The sequence below is a fragment of the Malaclemys terrapin genome, chromosome 7 (genome assembly GCF_027887155.1).
Source record: "Malaclemys terrapin pileata isolate rMalTer1 chromosome 7, rMalTer1.hap1, whole genome shotgun sequence".
Classification (NCBI taxonomy): Eukaryota; Metazoa; Chordata; order Testudines; family Emydidae; genus Malaclemys; species Malaclemys terrapin.
In genome coordinates this window covers 97,708,856-97,730,773 of record NC_071511.1, presented here as the reverse complement: position 1 = coordinate 97,730,773, position 21,918 = coordinate 97,708,856, and the positions used below count along the sequence as shown (strand labels likewise).

The 21,918-nt window shown below is 39.3% G+C and overlaps 1 protein-coding gene across 8 annotated transcripts in view; it reads left to right on the top strand.

Annotated features, from left to right (window-relative positions):
• Window positions 1-21,918, top strand: part of BLNK (B cell linker) — a 139,020-nt gene that overhangs the window by 111,285 nt on the left and 5,817 nt on the right. For all 8 annotated transcript variants that reach the window (XM_054035448.1, XM_054035447.1, XM_054035449.1 and 5 more), the window contains 13 exons: window positions 2,059-2,084; window positions 2,718-2,743; window positions 3,044-3,142; window positions 4,239-4,281; window positions 6,941-6,974; window positions 7,998-8,070; window positions 8,694-8,724; window positions 10,308-10,350; window positions 10,950-11,028; window positions 11,326-11,357; window positions 12,174-12,253; window positions 18,392-18,475; window positions 19,520-19,675. In XM_054035448.1, the coding sequence (XP_053891423.1) occupies window positions 2,059-2,084; window positions 2,718-2,743; window positions 3,044-3,142; window positions 4,239-4,281; window positions 6,941-6,974; window positions 7,998-8,070; window positions 8,694-8,724; window positions 10,308-10,350; window positions 10,950-11,028; window positions 11,326-11,357; window positions 12,174-12,253; window positions 18,392-18,475; window positions 19,520-19,675 (806 nt within the window). The remainder of the gene's footprint in view (window positions 1-2,058; window positions 2,085-2,717; window positions 2,744-3,043; window positions 3,143-4,238; window positions 4,282-6,940; window positions 6,975-7,997; window positions 8,071-8,693; window positions 8,725-10,307; window positions 10,351-10,949; window positions 11,029-11,325; window positions 11,358-12,173; window positions 12,254-18,391; window positions 18,476-19,519; window positions 19,676-21,918) is intronic.

Below are 21,918 nucleotides of genomic sequence, written 5' to 3'. Positions count from 1 at the left end.
TTAGCACAACACTTGATCAGGAAGAGAATGCTGAATAGGACTTGATGATGAAAAGAAAGGAGACCTATCACAAGAGATAATGAGCACATGTAGGGAGAAACAGCTCTTTTGACAGCAAGGTAATTATGTAGTGAGGATAGATCACAAAGCTGGCAAGGGACTTGAAGAACTTCAGGTTACTTGTATAAACACACACACACTCTCTCTCTCACTCCCCCTCTCCATCTCCCCTGCTGCCTCCCTCTCTCTCCACACTGAACCTGACAATTCTGACCTAACCCTCTTGTGACTGTCTCATTGCTACAAATAAAAGTACTATTCTATAAACGTTTTTCTGTATTCTCCAAGTTCTATTAAAAACTAGCATTAGCCCAAAGCAATTTACTGGGTGTTTTATTTCAAAGATCCATCTGCTCATCTCTTCTATTGCAAGATATTAAGTTACACTTGATGTGTTCAAAACATAAACCTATCACACATGTCTGTAAAATAAAAGCAAGTTCCCCTTCAGGTATTTCTAGTTTATAACAGCCATTTTGCCTATGTTGTGTTTGAAATAGATCCCTGCACTATAAATCTGTTTTAAGAATGAATAAAACTGGAATGAGCTACTTGTCTTGAATTCATTTCTGCTTTTTATTATTTTGCTTTAGTAAAAGTCAGACTCCAAATGGATCAACATAAGCTAAAAACACTTACCGGAACCAATAAATCATTGATCAATTATCTCATTTCAGCATAGGATACCAAGATGAGTTTTTAAAATACTGAATCAAGACTCAATCTTACTGAGATTATGTGGATTCTGATCGCTTTGCATATGCTTCTCTTGTTGTCATGTACTGTAAAAAGAAGTTTATTTGGAAAGAGAAAATAAAGGCAAAAGCAAATAAAAGGGTGGGATATTTTCTTCTGTAATTGCAAACATGTGTTTAATCCTCTTTAGCTGAGTAGTGCCAATTCTATGCTGTATTGCTTTCTGGTCATGGCATTAATTGCCCAGAATGTAACCTTTACAAACTATCAAAGGGGTAGCCGTGTTAGTCTGAATCTGTAAAAAGCAACAGAGGGTCCTGTGGCACCTTTGAGACTAACAGTTTGAGACTAACTGTTAGTCTCAAAGGTGCCACAGGACCCTCTGTTGCTCTTTACAAACTAGTTACACAATTCTTACCAAGCATTACGCATGTTCATTTTCATTAGGAATTTGTTTAACTTCCAAGCCATAGTTACAAAAGTTCTCTGTGATTTGCAGTTTTATCTCATAACTTTGCAGACATCTTTAAACACCTTTTTCAGTGTTGTGATCACAGTTTCTAAGCAACAATTATCTTGGTGGATTTTAAACAGATAAAACAGCTCCCTCTAGTGGGTATTAGAGCACTTGCCAGATTACAGTTCTTACTTTGCTAAAGTTAAAATATAATACAGCCTAGCGTCACTACACTCTGTGAAGCTGGATTTAGATGATGGCATTAATTATTTTAATGTTTGTTTTTTAATATTCATGATTTACAATCTGTTGGGATTTTTGTGAGCAAGGAAAAACCCTGAAATAGTGAGCAGGAGCTCAGGGCTAACAGTGTGGTGATACAAAGGACTCAGACCAGTGGATTCTCACTGGAAGTTCAGGGTTTATGATTCATTAGGTCCCTTCTTCAACAAGGTTAGAGGAAGGTTCAAAGGTCATCCAAATGTGATAACGTTAAAAACTGTTCCAAGTTCAGGCTCTTTTCTTGCCTTTTGCACTAAGAATGGTACAAAAATTAAGGTTATTTGGGTGCAATGTAATTCCTGTATTGTTGACTGTGAATATGGATTTTTGTCCTTTTCATCATGTTTACAGTTAAAAAGGAGTAAGGCACAGTTTATTATGAATAAGACAAGAAGAATCAGTCCCTAAGCAAGAACAATCACATCTCCTAAAATTACCTTTTCCCCAGAAGAATCTTATTTTCTCTTTAAAAGCAGAACTTTGATGTAAACTCCAGACTGTATTTCTGTCAAAAGAAACCTGTGATCCTCTTTTGTAACTACAGAATATTCTTTTTTCTTCAGACGTCTATGAGGTTCCTGAAGAAGAGGTAAGCCTTTACCTACATTTTATGGGTCATACTTCCTGCACTATATACATACATGCTGCAACTTGAAAGCACTGTATCCTGTGGTGCAAAATCATTCAGAATAAATGTGAGAGTAAACCGTTGTATCAACTCTTTAATATAGAGGAAATTGGAACAAACCTTTGCCACTGAGAATGGTGCCCCATACCCCTGGTAACTTCATAACTCCATCTCCCTCCACCAAATGACAGTGAAAACTTGTTCTACCTACTACAAGCTGTTAGGTGGGGTAAGGCTTCCAGCTCTGCTTAATGTGATCCAGCCTTAGAAGCACAGGCCTACAGGAGCATTTTCTAGAAGTGATTCCCCAGCAAAGGAAATATGAACTGTTTTGACATGATAATTTCCTTCCCACCTCCCAGTACTGACATGACACATAACTTAGTAGCATGCTTGGGGCTACACTGATATAGCAATGGTCATTTTCTGGCTACCCCATCTTTACGCATATTCCCAATAGGCAGTGTTTTGCTGGAGATACATGCTCCAATCAATGAGATATCACAAAGGCAACTTAAAATCCTATATTAGCACAAATGCATTTTATTAAATAGAGATATGACCAAGTTATTAACCGTGCATTTTTTCTTAAAGGAAAAACCGTCACCACCAACAAGCAGGTAATGCATTACCATGAAATTCTGTACATTATTAAAAGTTTCTTAGACCTCGTCAAGAAATATACTTTGATAACATGTGAGCATTGTCTAAATATCTATATATTTAATACCTATGTATCTCCATAGAAGAGGTACCAAATTAATAAAATATTGTAATATTTCTTGATAAACTTTGAGAATGAGAACACACAACACATGTACTCAAATACATTGTGTTGTCTGGGATTACAGAGACTTTTGCATTTTTAATTCAGTATTTTTTGTATAATGTTTCTAACTTCGCTTGTATTGTCTTATTAGGAACACTAAACCTCTTCCTCCCAAGCCTGTTCAGAGTACAGGAGGACGTTCCCACATGCTCAGCTCAGCCAAAGAATCCTCTAAACCAGACACTTCCAGGTTAGTTAAAAGCAGCTTACGTCTCCTCACGCGTGGAGCAAACACTGGAGGAAGCAGATTCTTCACCTCACCTCAGATTGCCTAGCTATTGCATGGTCTTCAGACAATGAATGATTTTTAGGCCATATGTACGAACTACCAAGGCAAGAGGGGGTGAGTTAAGAATGAACTTTCTCAATTAACTCTCAGTATCCTGGTTTTAATGGATTTGCCAGAGGTGTAATACTTCCTTAATGTATTTTTTGCTGTTTAACGTAACATGAAGCAGGAGATTGCAGTAGCTGATCCCTGACAACACAAATGATTTGAAGAGTAGGCGAGATTACGACGCTTATTATCAAAACCAACCCCACATACCCATTTTGAAAAGAAGTGTTAGAGCAAGATAGGGGGCAGCCCTGTCCTTCCCCTTACTAAGGCATGGAGGTTCAGGACAATGGTGGAACAAATGGAATTCCACCCAGTGGAGTGGGGACACAATTCTGGGACCCAATGATGTAAGTGAGAACCCCCTGCATACCAGAGCCAAACTCCACAAGGGGTCTCTGTGCCCAAGCAAATATGGAGTTTTTAGGTTGGGTGCTGATTGAGGGGTAGGGCAGGGCTGGTGGACCCATGACTACATGACCCCCACCCATGGATCAGGTGCATAGGAGCAAAGCTAGCTCTTGCCTATAATCTCTTCCTTCCATGTGTCTCCAGGAACATACAGTGCCCGTAAGGGAGTGTGGAGGGGCTGGAAGGAGACAGGGGCTCATCCCCACACATTGCCCTACAGAGTAAGCCAGGTTCACTGGGAAAAAGCAGGCTGCCTCCACCCCATGCATAAGAGGGAGCCTGGGGAGTGATATTGCAGAGCTGCACCGGGCCTCCCCCGGGATAGCACAGCTCCACCCAGCCTCCAACTCAGGGCTGTGTGTTAAGGCACAACCTTACCCGAAGTAAATTGCAGCAGAACATAGTTATAACTAACAACATATTTACTAAGGAACACTATGTATCTTGAAACTGAAGAGAACTTACACCTTTAGACTCAGCAATTTTAAATGAAATCAGAAAAATATTTACCATTTAAATCATTTTGTGTGTTTTCCAGAAATATTCTTCCTCTTCCCAGAAACCATCCTCAGCAAAAAGCAGTGAGTAGCTAAACACCATTAGAAAAGAATGCATTTAAATGGTGAAGGGCAGTGCTGGTATCTGCATTATATACTGCTATTTGTTATTATCTGTATTAGAGACAGTGTATAGAATCGTAGATTACTCTGGAATGTAAACAGATCCAAAGCATCAAAGAGCTGCAGACTCATGTCATAATGTTATAATTGTGGAATTAAAACTCCAAATGTATCCTTCGTGTTCAATATATTAACATGATTTCTTACAAGTCCTGATGGTATGAAAGGAATAGCTGACATATACAACCAAGATGCTGATGCTCTTACAACCATGAGTAAGCCCTGTGTATCCCTGTTGAACTGAGTAGATGTATTTCTGTCTTTTCCACCCTTTGGGGTCTAATATCTCCCATGCATCGATGGAGAATACATTCATAATCTCCATTAAATCCCCAGTCTACAAATAAAGCCTTTTCAATGAAAAAATTCCAGTGCCCGCACCCATGACCTTGATTTTCAAAAGTGACTAGTGATTTTGGTGGCCAACTTGAAGTACCTTCAAGGATCCTGATTTTCAGAGGGTGGATGTTTAATGCTTTCTGAAAATCAGGCCTCTTTTGAGGTGCTCACTTTATATTATTATAAAAACGATAAAAATCTACAAGTTGAAGCATGAAGGGGCATATGAATGTTTAGTATATCTGGCATGTGAATACCTTGCATCACCAGTTACAACAGTGCCATGTGAATGCCAGTTCTCACTTTCAGGTGACAGTGTAATTAAGAAGCGGGCAGCATTATCTCCCATATGTAAACAAACTTGGTTTGCCTTAGCAATTGGCTAAAGAAGAAGTAGGACTAAATGGACTTGTAGGCCCTAAAGTTTTACATTGTTTTGTTTTTGAGTGCAGTTATGTGGAGAAAAAAATCTATTTATAAATTGCACTTCAGTACTTATATGAGGTGAATGGAAAAATACTATTTCTTTTATTTTTTTTACAGTGCAAATATTTGTAATAAACATAAAATGAGCACTGAACACTTTGTATTCTGTTTCAGAGGGGTAGCCGTGTTAGTCTGTATCAGCAAAAACAACAAGGAGTCCTTGTGGCACCTTAGAGACTAGCAAATTTATTTGGGCATAAGTTTTCATGGGCTATAATCCACTTCATCAGATGTATCGATCTGATGAAGTGAGTTATAGCCCATGAAAGCTTATGCCCAAATAACTTTGTTAGTCTCTAAGGTACCACAAGGATTCCTCGTTGTTTTTGTATTCTGTGTTGTAATTGAAATAAATATATTTGAAAATTTAGAAAAAACATCCAAAAATATTTATAATATATTTAAATTGGTATTCTGTTATTTAACAGTGTGATTAAAACTGCAATTAATCACTTTTTTAAATCTTACAATTAATTGTGATTATTTTTTAATCGTTTGACAGACCTATAAATAATTGTTATATTTAATAACAAGACAATTAATTAGGAGCTAAATAAGTTTTTAAAAAATTAAAAGTTAAAACAATAGTCAGAACAAAGTACTTTTATTTCCATTTTGAATCTTTATAAAATGTTGGTCAAATTTATCAAAATCAACAAATTCCCATTAAACTTCTTGATTTTGAAGAAACAGCATTTTCTGATGGAGGAAAAGTGTTCCACTGAAAATTTTTCAGCCAGCTGTAGGTTTTATATTATCATTTCTGAGGCACAGAATCAGTAGCAGAGGTGGGAACTGAACAGATCTGACTCCTCAAAATCTACTCTAATCATTATGCCAGACACACATAATGACTCTTATGATAGCAAAAGCCATAACTAAAATTAAGTTGGGACCTTGATTATAACCCTAATTTCTCATATGCTCACATCTGAGAGACATTCTTCTTTGGAGTTTAACCTTTTCATGCTTGATGATGATTTTTTTGGAAAAGTATGAACATGATCCTGTCAGCATTTCTGAGTTATTAGAAAAAAAAAAAAAACATAACTTTCATGCATGGCACATCTTGGAGTTGGTTGCTCACAAGAGTTGCTGTGGAGGAGGGAACTAAGTGTTCAAGACCCCTAAAAGTCACCTCTGTTTACAAGAAGATTAAATGAATCTCCTTCCCACTGCCAAAGTCCTCAACTGTGTTTTGGAAGACAGAAACCCAATACATTTCCTTGTTGTCAAGTGCCCCAATGGTTCTCCAGATGTCAAAGCCTCTAACTGCTTCTAAAATGTAGTGTTTTCAATGAAAAAAATAACTATAGCACACAGAAAATCTGGGGACAGAATAAAAAACACAGTTGATGCTCTACTGATTGTATTAGTGAATTTTTTGTTCCTTGGTCTGGCATGCTATGTGAACCAGGGGATCTTACTGCTGAATTTAGCTCCAGTTTACTATGGAGTATTTGGAACCTGAGGTTCAGTAACATCTACCATGCTGGGGTGTTAAGAGTTAAGGTATTGTTTGTTAAGTGATTTCAAATAGCTGGATGACATGTACTAGAGAGGCTTAATATAATATACACTCTATACAAACATTTTAGACATTGGTGCAATTCTATATGATCCATACCAGAACATCTTAATCCCTTCCCCATAGATTCTACTTACATATTCATCATTTTTTACAATTGTTGCATTGTAAGTGTGAGCTGCCAAATACTGTGTATTTCAATTTCAGGAGCACGATAGGAATGAAGAACATAATGATGAAAGTAAGTATTTTGCACTGAAGACATGGTGATTGCTAGAAAGATTTTTGGTCAATATATTATTGACGACCTCAAATGCAGTAGTATGTTCCTTTAAGTTTAAACTGCAACCATCAGTGTTAAGAAAGGGAGTTTAATGAACAGCTAAAGAGCTTAGTCAGTGTAAAGACAAGTCAGTAAACAACTTGCTTTAGGCTTGAGTTGTTGTTTTTGCATTCAGTGTAGACCAGGAGTTCTCAACCTTTGTGTGTGTCCCGTCCCCCCCGCCGCCGCCCAACATGCTATAAAAAGTCCATAACCCACCTGTGCCACAATAACTGGTTTTCTGCATATAAAAACCAGAGCTGGCATTAAGGGGTAGCAAGCAGGGCAATTGCCTGGGACTTCATGCCACAGGGGCCCCCGCAAAGCTACACTGATCAAGTTTTGGCTTCAGCCCCGGGTGGCGAGGCTCAGGGCTCCGGGCTTCAGCTTCATGTGGGGGGGCTTTGGCTTTCTGCTCTGGGGCCCAGCAAGTCTAATGTTGGCCCTGCTTTGCAGACCCTCTGAAACCTGCTCACCGCCCCCTAGGGACTCTAGGGGTCCCCCATGGCCCCTGGTTAAGAACCACTGGTGTAGACTATATACAGAGATGCTCTGTACTGGTAGAAGTAGGGCTTTCACCAATGGCTTTTACCCTGGAGAGTTACAGAAATAAGACATACTGTACTGCATTGCATTAAGAGTTTGCACTGATGTAGTTACACCAATGCAAGTTTCCCAGATCTAGAAAGCTCTTAATCATGAATTCCCCTCAGTGTCCCCTTACCACAGTCCTTGATGGCAGCAATGTAGTGGAAGCACTCGCCCCACCAAGAAGGAGCTGACGGAGTATCTCTCCACTCAGAGTATGAAAATAGAGTGATGCATAATCTTTTCTTCAGGAACTACAAGTGCCACCTAAGCACATTTCAGTATGATTATTAAAAAAACCAATGCTCAGATATGTTAAATATTATATACTAATTATGTTGTGTGGGTATTTAGATCACAGCAGCAGTGGAGCTCAGGAATCCAAATTTCCCTCTGTTGCAATTCCATCACCATTACCAAGGGCAATGTGAGTAACAAAATATCACTGCTTCTCTTTCATTGTTAATTGCTAGATTTATTAATAACTAAATCCTGCTCTTACTGGAGGCAGCCATCGAAGCAAGAATTGTCTGTTCATGAACCATGAGTCCAGAGCAAGAGGCATCCTGCCCTGGCAAGAACAAGGTGGGATTGCTATTTGCAGGCCACTCTACTATTTCTCCAAGCCGGACCGGTTTGCATGCTGGAATTGTTTCCAATTACTATATGCTGCTGCTGACAGAAAACTTGCTGGCCTGCTTGAGGCAATCAAATGCTGCAGTGATGAGATTTTCAGCAATACCTGTGCATGTATAAAGCCATGCTCCTTTTCTTACAAACCACCCTCCTACTAGCCATGACCTGGTTCTTTGAAAGACATATCTTTCTCATACACCTTGGTATGATTCCCACCACTATCTTTGAAACCTATATATTAAATGCAACACAGCCTCTCCCCTTTTTTCTCTATTACATCAGCCCAAGGAAGGGCAGGATTCAATCCAAAATCCCACCTCTGCCAATAATATTATGAGTAACAGTTAACTATATGCTTGATTGTTCAATGCACTGCATGTCTTTTAAATAATCACTTACTTTTTCAATCCTCAGAAAGAAGACACCTAATCCAGTAAAACCACCAGTAAGTGGACTTTGTTTTTTTATAATGATACTGTATAGTATCCCACCTGTGATTCTTAATATGCGTGTAAAACTGAACTTGGTCATAAATACAGTTTCCTTAATGGGAAGTAAGGAAAGAATTAAGGGTATTTTTGCCCCTTGATTAATTAACATTAATAGAAGTTACATACAGAATTGGAGAGAGGAAGATATACTCCAGAGTCTGTTAGCACAAGAATGGCAGAAAATCCTCTAGCCTACCACAGAGATTATTCTAACCATTGAAAAATGTTTTGGGGCCATCATGAAGGCTTTAATATATAAAATGTGTGGCGGCAAGAAGGGTGAAAATAATTCATAATAGCATATATGCAATTAAAGGGAGTCACAAGGACTTGGCTATGGAATGTATATTAACTCAGCAGCAAAGGGAAAAACACATGGGCATTGCTGGAAACTAATTTAGATTAAACACACCTGGGGTAGTCTTTTTCCTCCAGAGAGTTATCAGCATATTAATTCTCTTTCTTAGGAGATAGTGGTAGAATCCACATTAGTGGGATTCAAGAAAACAAATGAGAATTATTTGGAACCATGTTCTGCCCTCAGATTGTGTCCAAAAATTCCCACTGATGTGTGTAGGAGTCTCCCCCTAGGGAATGAGAATAAAATATCAACCTAGAACAAGAGTCATATCTCAAGGTAAAAATGGGCTTTTACCTTGGTCTCTCTTGCTCACATAAACAGGATCGGAGTCTTTCCAAATTTATGTTGCAAAATCTATTTGATCATATTTACACAATCATCCATCTGAATTCCTTGTATGAGAAGGTAATGCCCTCATCTCCCCAACCACAACATCCCTGTCAATTTCAAGTATAAATAACAAGTGGAAAAAAAATTTCTTCAAAGTAAACACACACACCCTTTTGCCAACATGTCATATTGCTTTGCATGACCATTTACTGTTGCAATGTTGCATTAACTGGAATACTGTTAACTTAATCATATTTTAAACAAGTTCCTATACCTACCAAAAACTTGGATTATTAAAACTGGGAAAAAAATTAAAAACAAGTTCATTTCCAACTCTTTTTATTCTGCACTTACTTCTTGTATTTCTTCCAGCTTGGACAGTGAACGTTGCAAAATTTAGCTTGCAAATATTACACAGGAGCATTGGTTTAAAAATGTGAACACTATTTTTATAATAAAAATATGTTATGGAAACATTTTTATAGGGCTTAAGCTTTTGGAAAACCCTCTTAAAAATCTAAATTTTGATCCGAATTTAAGTGGATAGCATCCTTTTAATGTGGTAGAGAACTAAGTCTACATTGTGTAGCATGTTTAAGATGCAAACAGAAAACCAATAACCTCTTAATCTAACTTTTGTATGCTATTATTTTATAATGATTGTTTAGGGGTTCGTGCATGTTTTGAGCTGTACAATATACATGTAATTGTTCTCCACTACGGGTATTGGGGAGTTTTGTATAATACTAAAACAAAGATCCTCTATAGCAATGTCTATTTTACAAAATATTAACTGGATGTCATTTAAGTATACAAATGTTTTGATTGACATTTGTTTTATTGTAGAAACCAAGTTTACCACACAAAGAGAATTTAAGTGTTACTGAAGGTAAATTATTTCTGTTACACTGAAAAAAAGTTCACGTTCACAAGAATTGAACTTTTGCTTCTTAGTGATTTAGAACATGAATCAGCCCCCGTTACTTGCACTGAGTAGCATTTTTCTCTGCAAACAGTCCCATTGAAATCAGTGGGGCTGTAGGCAGAGTAATAGACTACTCAAAGGGTAAAATTCACACCACAAGAGAGCCATTTGGAGGACGTAAGTGGGCCCCCGGGGCAGAGGAGAACGCCACCGAAAGTGAGTAAGGGTGGAAGAAGCTGGCCCTCCTTGTTTCAGTTTTTCATTTGCTCTTGTTATTAGTTAAACGTTCTGTGCTTTAATTCACTAGCATTAAGGGGCAATATCACACCACTCATTTGTAAATAGTCCCCATTTAAATCAATAGGGAGCACTGCCTGAAAAATCTGTGGTACAATATAGCCCAGTGTGCGTGAGCATTTCACTTAGTGTGTGAGTTAGGGAAAAGGCACAGTAAAAACCATGTTTATTCTACAAATTAAAAAATGAATTAAAGCTGTTATCTCCCATTTGGAGTGATTATTTTTAAAGCTAATCCTGCATTTACAATTTTTTCCATATTACAGAGAAACCTACAGCCGCTGAACGGCGACGAGGTCCCAACCAAGAGCTCCCACTTCCACCCCTACCAACAACAGCCCAAAAGTAAAAGCTAGTTTCATTTCCTTTCTTATAGCTATAGACACAAGACTCACTACTAAGTTTGAACAAAATTATGTGAGAGATTCAGAGGAAAGCATTCTTCTCTCTGCAGCTTTTACTTCTCTTTTAAAGTTCTATTTCTTGAGACTTTTACTTCAGTCCTCAACCTCATGAGGGAACATATACATCACCACACACACTCTGTTATTGCTTTCTTCCATACACATGCTCAGTTATTCAAACACAGGTGTTAGGTAGACATCCTCAGACCTTTCGGTAATCTCTGAATATTTATTTCAGGCCATTACTTCAAAAGCCACCAGCCCTACCAAGTAAGCACAATTTATCTTTTATAGTAAGTCTGGGTTTATTTCAGTTGCCACATATATATTCATTGGATTCTGAATATGTTGGTCTCTGTAACACATACAAGAATGAGATTAAAATACCCAGCTGGTTGTATGGTATTAGCTTAATTAGTACAATTAAGCAAGACCAGTGGAACTTACTGGGAAAGTCAATGGGAGTTGGGCTCTTAATTCCCCTTTGTACCTCTGAAAGTCAAAACCTAAGCCAGTTTGGGCCGAATTCTATAAAATTCCATCTGGCTTCCACACCACACAAGACCCCAAATATAACATTTTTCTGGGCTGGTTCAGTCTGCAACTTGGAAGCCAGATGACGTTTTTATTGAATCCAGCTCATTTGTTCTTGCACTACAGAAAAAAATGGAATACTTTCATTATGACTAATGCTTAAGTTCTGCTGTAAATAATACTTTTAAGAGGCAGTTGGAAATATTTCAATTTACAGTTTCAGATTCAGGGCAAGATTTCTTATATGCAGTTCGTTATTTTTACACAGATAGAAATGTAAATTAGATCAAATGATAATATATACTAGAAAGATTTCAGCATTTCCATTATATGATTATAAATTATCCAGAGAATTTTAATAGGCCGCAGAATTTACTTTTATGAAGATATTGGTCACTCTCTTAAAGTAGGATGGATTGTTCTCCTTATTCCTTTAGCCGACAGAGTTGTGACAATCTACTGAATTATTGTTTCCTCCTACCTCTGCCCCCAACAAAATAATACGAATAGTTACATTGGACACTTACACGTGTTACACCTTGTTCTTCCCAGAATCGCTAGACACTGCAAACCGCACAATGGGCACTCTTCCACGCAGCAGTATTTCAGCTAGTTTGGATACTACAGACCAGGTATGAAATTAGCTAAGGGTTAAAAGATACACATGAGAAAGCATGTGCCATCAGGCTCTGTTGTAAGAGGAGTCTTACAGAGAGACCCCTGGCTCTCTGATCCTATGCTTCTTCACACCACCTACTCTCCAAGAAAGCATAATCCTGTGCTTGTGGTCCATTTCCTTCCTTATGATAACAACTTTGGACCTATCTACAGTGAAATCTTTTGTCAGGGTATAAGTCATCTATTTGCCCAGTTCTAGCCCAAAATAGGTGGAACACACAGGGTGTTAAAGCCATGCTAAACTGTAGAATTATGATTAGATATAGTTATACAAAACATAGGCAGGAAAAGTTTTCTTGCGCAATGTAAACAGGAACTGAAAAGCAGCTTAGTCAAACTTCTGTTTCAGGTCTTCACTTTACTCGCTATGGGATTGTTTGATGCAAACAGAAAATGCTTTATTGGTATATTTAGCCCAGTCCTGGATGCAGATAGATATAGAGTGCACTTAATTGCCCTTTTCCTTTTTGTATTTCATAGCTGAACTCAACTACTCACTAGCCTTTCTGAAAGTATGTATCCACATGTTTAGTCCAAAGCCGTGCAAACTGTCTGCAGTTGTTGTCAGTGGATAAATAATGAGAGATCCAAGAATACACTAGTAGGAACACACACGCATACACTTGTGAACCATGCTAGGTAGAGATATGCTCCAACCTTGTTGGAGCATGAGTCTGCCAGAGATAGTACAGCACAGGAATGCACAAGACAGAGTCATATTTAAAAACATTGCCCTGTTTAATGCAGTTTGGTTCATCAGCAGACATAGGATCTAAGAGACTAAGTGAGAGGCCACTGGTTGCTCACACCCTCCTCTGTGAAAACTACGATCCTTCCACCTGACAAATAATCTTAGTCCCTCCCTATCAGCCTTGCGCCCTGCTGCTCCCTAAAACAGTTTTCCTTTCACTATAAACCCCTTTTGGAATTAGTGCCAAGTTATCTTTGTGAATAACTGGAAAACTTTTTCTATCTTGTATTTCAACATAACGGGTTTGAAAAAAATCTAAGAAAATATGGCTACTTTTATTTCAATATGTCCCCTTTGGTCTCCCTTCGGAAGATGGCAGAAGACAAAATGCAGGAATCGGTCCTGTCTAGTAATCACAAACGAAGTAGAAATAATTCTGTTGAACAAAAGGCTCTATTATTGCAGAACTAGTAACACTAAATGTTCTAAAGGCTGATATGACAAAGATAATACAGCAGCAAGCGGAACACAAAGAACTTGCAATTGTGGAACAATTTTAACAGTCGGTCATAGTGGATATTATGAAAAATCTTTTTTCATAAAAATAATCCAGCAGATAACAAAAGCAAACAGCTTGTAACAATTGTATTTGGAGCTTTTAATATAGCAGCTATGGGCAAAACCAGAAGATTGACTGACTAAAAGATCCATTTAACCAGAGAAAGTGAAAACATTGCTGATGAAATCAATGATATTTTCCCAAAAATTATAATGTACGCTGGTATTATCATTTGCTGCAGCAAACTGTACCGCATAGGTGCTCTTTGATTTGTTTGGTTCATGAAGACAACACCTTCATTAAGTGGTTGACTTTCACTGCACAGCTGGCATGAGCTCTCTGTTCAGCTAGGTTATTCCCAGCAGTTTATGTGACAGGAAGACAGAAGGTTTCAGGGAGAAGCTGTTTTGTCTATTCTATATAGGTTCTTATACAGCGCTAATCACCACAGTATGAGTGCATTCCAGATTTGCCATTGCTACCCCTGCTCCATGACAGTTAACATAACAGTTCCAGTCACTCTGTATTATGCTTGAAGCACTCTTGGACCCCTTGCACTATAAAGAGGAGAGGGGTGGGTTGTTGTTAAAACTTTCTGTGAAAGCAACAACTTTATTGTAATGCAATTAAGATGATGTATGAAAATAAAATGACATATTCCTCCCCTCAAGAAAAGGTGACATCGTATGTACACTCATGGAACTCAGAAATGATGAAGGTTAAATTTAAAATGGAGACAGGGTATATTCTAGCAAATTCTATAAAGATATTAATAGTCTTATGAGGAGGTTGCATGCATTGACACCTGCAGAACAGCATTTACTATACATCATTTACTATGACCATTCCAGCTATTCACAGTAATAATTGCTAACTTAGCAGCCACTTGACATACAAACTATAAACTCACAAGTCTGCATACACACCCTTAAAGGGGAAAAAAGCCCCAGACCTTTCTCCCACTTTATTTTTTTTATGAAAATCCAATAGGAAGGAATAAAAAAACCCTCTTGGGATTGTGTGATGGGAGAGCTACAGGAAGTATAGTGAAAACATTAAGATTTGCTAAGCTTACCTGCACCTTCCCTTACTTCATTCTGAACAACTCCATATGCCTAACCATTGAATGCTTTCAGAGCCAGTGGCAATCTGGAATCCAGTAAGTCATTACAAACTTATATCCAAATGACTTACTGGATCCCATATTTCACTTTTGATTCTGCTCACACATACAAATACAACTGATGTCTTGCAAATATACTTGCACTCCTACATTAACTGCTTTTATAGGGAAATGTGAGAGGCTTTTAACACACAGGGCCCATGGTAATAGCATTTATATCAAAATGATGGATGCATTATAAAAAGGTAGATGGATTAGAACTATCATCTATAGAGAATGAAAGGCAGTCAAGAATAATTGTTACTTCCAGAGGGAGAGATAAATGACTATTTTAGACATATTTGGAGGCAGAAATTCCCAACCAACAGTTAGCACAAGCAACCCTTAAAAATAATAACTCATTATCAAAAGGAAGCTTCACTCTGGAAACTCCCTACCACAAAGAATTGAGTAACAATCTCTCCTTTTAAAAGTAAAAAAATAAAAATTAAAAAAAAAAGATAGAGAGAATAAAGATTCACTTCCCCAAAATCTGGAGCAGTTAGGGAGAAAGTATTTTGACTGTAGTATTTAGGCCAGCCCTCTTTCTTTCTTTTCTTCCAGGGACATGTGGGGGAAGGTCAAAGATAGCAGAGAAGTGCTGAGAGTCAAGGATGTGCTGAGCTCTCTCTTTCAGCCTATGTACTAGCTCTATAACAAACTTTAGCTCACTTCAACCATAGTTTGATCATAAGCTCTCACATATATGAAGAGGCCCTGTTTTATCCTGTTGTCTTTGCTGCTACACCTTAGTACCCTAATCCAGTCCTTTACAGACAGAGGCTGCCTTGAAGGTTTCAGATCTTTTCAGAGGTCCTAGTTTTAGTTTGTTTTACTTTATATCTGGTTTTAATTAAATGATTGAAACCACTTTAATGCCAATGGTATTGACCCATACAGTGTGGGGTTCCTGAAGTCCTGGTTATTTCCTCTACTCATGACTCTTCCCTTAGGACAGTACTCCTTTGTTTAATAAAATGCATGTTTCTAGTGAAGGGTCAGCGGGTCTGGTGGACCCTTGCATCCCAGTCCATCTGTGTGTATGTTATGTACAGCATATCATCATATCATAGAATAAAATAAAGCACATTTTTAAAACATTACAATAATTCCCCTTCCTGTACAGTAAGTACAACTGTTCCCTAACTGCAAGAAAAAAAAATGTAATCTCCCCTCTGAATTACAGGAAAATAAATCTGAGCAAAAATATGTGCTTCCAGATAGGCAATTACGGTAATTTTTTCTAAAACACCTGAGTGACTTAGGAGCCTAAAGGACCAAGTAATTTTGGAAAATGGAAATTAGGTGATTTTGACATTTTTATCCTTACTGTTTTTCTATACAGAAGATCCCAACTTTTAATGACAACACTCTGCCCTTATAAACTGAGGTTTCAAAACATTTCACAGATATTAATTAAATAAGCCTTACAACACTCCAAGAATTAGAAAAGTATTGTACCCATTTATATCTGGGAGAACTAACGCAGAGAGGTTTAGTGACTTGCCTAAGATTATATGGCCAAGTCAATGGCAGATCCAGGGCCTGACCCCAGGAACTGGGATTCCTGTGGAAGGATCCTTTCAATAAATAATCAAAAGCTATCAGTACTCACTGGGGAGGGTGGCTGGTTCAATACACAGTCCTGCTGTGTGAGAAATGTTTGGAGGTATAAAAGCAGTCATCACTCCTAGCATCTAGGAGTATCCACTGGATGACAGAATCCAACTGGAGTGGAAGAAAAGAAATGGGGAGAGTGTAGTTTGCAGGATGCTTTTATAACCAATTTTGAAAACACTGTCAGTTTGGAGGAGAATGTGGTATGAATAGAATTAATGGCTGCTGCTTTGAGGAGCATGGGAAATTGATTGAGCAAAGCAGATGAGAGTGAAGTTTCCACCCATACAAGCTAAAGTTACTGTTACCTCTTTTTGACTGAGCATCTAGTGAAAATATGGGTCCCTGCAGATTGTTTCAGCTGGGAGGAGAAACGGAAGCTGGAGTCTGGTACCTTTAATGCAATCTTATTTACAACAAACAAAAAAAAATCTATTTCCCCAAACATGGGAGGAACCCCATAACAGGAGACAGCATCCTCACTCGCAGCACTAAAAACTTTCTCTCTAGCCTTTCTGCAGGGTAATGCTCCCAGGTGCTTGTTCAGGCTGTCTCTGTCTCACTCTGGTTACGTCTACACTACGAGCGAGGGGCGTGATTCCCAGCTTGCATACACATACTCTCAGAAGCTATCATCAAGCTAGCACATGTATAAATGGTAGTGGATCTGCAATAGCACGTCAAGTACAAACCTATCCGAACCCCACGGGTATGTACTTGGCTAAGCTGTGCCGCTGCTGCAGCCCGTGTTACCGCAGCTACATTACTATTTATACTTGTGCTCAGTCTCATTGAGCTAGTGAGTATATTACATGAGCTGGGATTCACACCCCTAGTTCATAGTGAGACATAGCCTTACACACACATACACACACACACCCATACCCAAAGACAATAACCTATGGAGCCTTCTACCCACATGGTCAAAATGACTGGGTAGGTTCATATACCCTTGGTCTTAGCGCATGTCTATACTACAAAATTAAGTTGACCTAACTTACGTTGGCATATAGGCGCCGCACTAATTACATCACTTGTGTGTGTCTACACTTTGCTTCTTGTGTCAGCAGTGCGCATCCTCACCAGGAGCACTTGTACTGTCAGCATGAGGCATTGTCGGATAGCTTCTGAAAGCCAGTGACAGTTAATGTAAGCAATGCAGTGGCTACACTGATACTGCCTCAACCTAATTACATCGACATTGATTCTATGCCTCTCCTGGAGGTGGTGTCAAGTTATTAAGTCAGCGTAGCAGAGCAGTTACGTCAGTGGGAGTGAAAATTTAGTGTAGACACTTACATAGTTAGGTCGATGTAAGCTGCCTTGCATTGCCCTAACTCTGCAGTGTAGACCAGACATCATGTGGGGCTGCTTAGCTGTCTCACTCATCTATCTTAAATGAGGGGGTGAAAATCACTACAGTTTAAATGGGGTTTAACCCAACCCACAACGATATATTCAGAACTGAGAACAACCTTAGGTAGGGCAGAGTCACCACGTTATACATCTTGCTTGATTTGGAGGGTGTAAAAGAAACCTGGCATCCTGTGGCCAACACCCACTGCAACACACAAAAGTATATGCTAAATCAGTATGTAAATATCAGCAGAAAATGATATTTAATTATTAATAGTGAAAATGATTCACAGGTCTCTCTCTTAGTCCCTCCTCTTTCCACTGGAACAGTTTTCTGCTATACAAATGCCAACTTCCTCCATCTCCACATGGATACCTCTCCTTAAGATCTCCTCTCTTAGCATTCACTGATTGGTTTCAACTTATTCTTCATTTGAACTGCATCTGTCCAGTTAAGACCGTGAGCTCTTGACAGAAGCCTGTCTTAACTATGTGTTTTCTAAAATGCTCTGCACACTTATGGTTCTTTATAATCATCATTTGGCAATGGATACACTACAGTATGTGTTCATATTTTATTACCCCTATCTTATAGCTGTGTAGTACATAATATCCAATGAAGAAACTATCATTATATTTTGCTGTAAGTTATAGAAGAAAACCAGGCTTTTCCACGGCATTGACAAAGATCTCCACATCTCTCACAGGATGCTGGTGTTCATGATAAAGCGTGGTATGCAGCTTATTGTGATAGAAAAACTGCAGAAGATGCATTATACAAATCAAATAAGGTAAAGCGGGGAGTTAACATTTGCAATATGCCTCTTTTAAGAAAATTTTAGACATGTGGAATGGGGAATAAAACTTGAATTGTTCCCAGACAGTTTGGGCCCCACCCTGAACAGTTTAGAGTAGTGTTGGCTGAAGTGTGTCTACACGGTTTAGATTTGGTTGAAATGGTGATCTCTAAAGTCAATTAAACTTGCACCTGTGTAACTCAGCACAGATTTTTGGCCCACTGGAGACAATAGTATTATAGCAGCTAGAGATGGAAAAGATCTATTAAGTCAGATACATCCCTTACAAGGCAAGAAACAGGCCATAGATACTAAACAAGCTCCATCACTGCCCACTGTCTCATACTCAAATGCTGGTAAAATTGGTCCTACCACTTTATTTCAAAATGATAACTTAACAACACAGACACACTACGGAGCCCTCTGACCTGGGCTTTACACTTTGTCTGAACTTCCTGACTGAGACTAGATCAGTCTGCACAAAGCTCTAATGCCACAGGGAGCATCACATTTAGGGCAGCACCCTATGTGCCGGCAAAGGCCCAGTCTTTCAGAGGCCTTTCTTTCCCCCAACAAACTTTTTTTTGTTTTTTTTATGGCTCCACCATGTGGGATAGAGGGACAGAATAGTAGGGTAATCTTTAGGATAGGATATCGCTGGCTAGGAAGCATTAGATAACCCAAACAGTGGTTTGTTTGCTGCTTGTGTAAAGCTGTTGAGAGCATTTCATCTGCTCAGGTTCTCTCTCCTTCCTTGCCTACCTACTGCCACTGGTGGTAGCTTATACAGTCTTCACTTCCTAATGTCCTGTGATCCCCAGGAAGCGGTTATTACCTGCTCATTTCTCTAGCTGAGAGGGAACATGCAGCAGCAGCCATTGGGACTTGGGACAGCAGAGAATGCTACTAAATGACTCCTGTATAAGCTAATATTGGGGGGAAGCTCCCCCATTTCTCCCAGTGAATTTTGATACATCCTCAATGATAGCAACAAAATAAACTAATAAAATATTATTGCATTTCCTTTCCTTAATATAGGATGGATCTTTTCTGATAAGGAAGAGTTCTGGTCAGGATTCAAAGCAGCCATACACACTAGTTGTGTTTTACAACAAAAAAGTGTATAATATCCCTGTACGATTTATTGAAACAACTAAACGATATGCACTGGGCAGAGAAAAAACTGGCGAGGAGGTGAGTGATTTTTCCTTTTCCAGATTTATGCCCTAATAAGTAAAAATAAAGGATTTTTTTTAATTACATTGTTAGGATGTAAATCTTCATTCACCAAGATAAAAATATACCTCATCAAATAATTGATTTATCCTTCAGACTGAAAAATCCAATGAAACAAATATAAAATAAGGTACTTTAAATCAGTGGCTCTCAACCTTTTCAGACTACCATACCCCTTTCAGGAGTCTGATTTGTCCTGTGTACCCCCCAAGTTTCACCTCACTTAAAAACTACTTGCTTACAAAATCAGATGACATACAAATTCAAAAAAGTGTCACAGCACACTATTACTGAAAAAATTGCTTACTTTCTCATTTATACCATATAATTATAAAATAAATCAACTAGAACATAGGGTACATTTCAGTGTATAGTATATAGAGCAGTATAAACAAGTCATTGTCTGTAGGAAATTTTAGTTTGTACTGACTTCACTAGTGCTTTTTATGTATCCTGTTGTAAAAGTAGGCAAATATCTAGATGAGCTGAAGTATTCCTTGGAAGACCTCTATGTACCCTGATTGAGAACCACTGCTTTAAATCCACCTCAGAAGGTAACTTAGGTTACTGCAAATTGGGACTTCAAAGTCACAGATTAGTTTAAAATATACAAATATATTTTATCATTTTGGACAATCATCAGGATCAGAACTTCAGTTACTAAGTGTAAATTCTCCATCCTTTCTTGAAAACCAATCTTCTAACCATCCTTCATGCAACAGCTCCCATTGAACTCAATGGGATCTTTGAAAAAGAAGTTACATTTAAATACTTAGGGAGAAAATTAGTCAGAACTGCTCCCGCTGTCTCCCCATCACTTACCAAAAAGAGAGAGTTGATATCTTGGGTTGCATTTGCATAACTGTTAAAACTCTTCTGGAGTATAATCATAAAATCATCGAACTGGAAGGGACCTCAAGAGATCATCTAGTCCAGTCCCCTGCACTCGTGGCAGGACTAATTACCTAGACCATTCCTGACAGGAGTTTGTCTAACCTGCTCTTAAAAATCTCCCATAACAGAGACTCCACAACCTCCGTAGGCAATTTATTCCAGTGCTTAACCAACCTGACAGTTAGGAAGTTTTTCCTAATGTCCAACCTAAACCTCCCTTACTGCAATTTTAAGCCCATTGCTTCTTGTCCTATCCTGAGAAATTAAGAAAAATAATTTTTCTTCCTCCTCCTTTTACATACTTGAAAACTGTTATCGTGTCCCCGCCCAGTCTTCTCTTTTCCAGACTAAACCCCATTTTTTCAATCTTCCCTCATAGGTCATGTTTTCTAGACCTTTAATCATTTATGTTGCTTTTCTCTGGTCTCTCTCCAATTTGCCCACATCTTTCCTGAAATGTGGAGCCCACAACTGAACACAATTCTCCAGTTGAGGCCTAATCAGCATGGAGTAGAGTGAAAGAATTACTTCTCATGTCTTGCTTACAACACCCCTGCTAAAACTTTTTGCCCAAGGGCCACATCTGGGTATAGAAATTGTATGGCAGGCCATGAACGCTCACGAAATTGGGGTTGCGGTCTGGGAGGGAGTGAAGGCTCTGGGGTGGGGCCAGAAATGAGGAGTTCGGGTGCAGGAAGAGGCTCCAGGCTGGGGGGTGTGGGCTCTGGGGTAGGGCTGGGGATAAGGGGCATAAGAAAGTGCTCCAGGCTAGGACTGAGGGGTTCAGAGGATCGGAGGGGGATCAGGGCTGGGGCAGGGGCTTGGGGTATGGGGGGTGGCAAGGGCTCCGGCTAGGAGTGCAGGCTCTGGGGTGGGGCTGGGGATGAGGGGTTTGTGGTGGAGGGTGTTCTGGGCTGGGACCGAGGGGTTCGGAGGGCAGGAGGGGGATCAGGGCTGAGGCAGGGGTTTAGGGCGCCAGGGGGTGGCTAAGGAGTGCAGGATCAGGGTAGCACTTACCTCAAGTGGCTCCTGGAAGCAGCAGCATGTCCCCTCTCTGGCTCCTATGCTGAGGTGCAGCCAGGCAGCTCTGCTGCGCGCTGCCCTGTCTGCAGATGCCATCCCTGCAGCTCCCATTGGCTGTGGTTCCCAACCCATGGGAGCTGCAGGGGCAGTACTTGGGGTGGGGGCAGCATGCAGAGTGGAGCCCCCTGGCTGGCCCTACGCGTAGGAGCCACAGGGGGGACATGCTGCTGCTTCTGGAAGCCGCGTGGAGCAGCCCCGACCCTGCTCCCCAGCCAGAGCGGGGC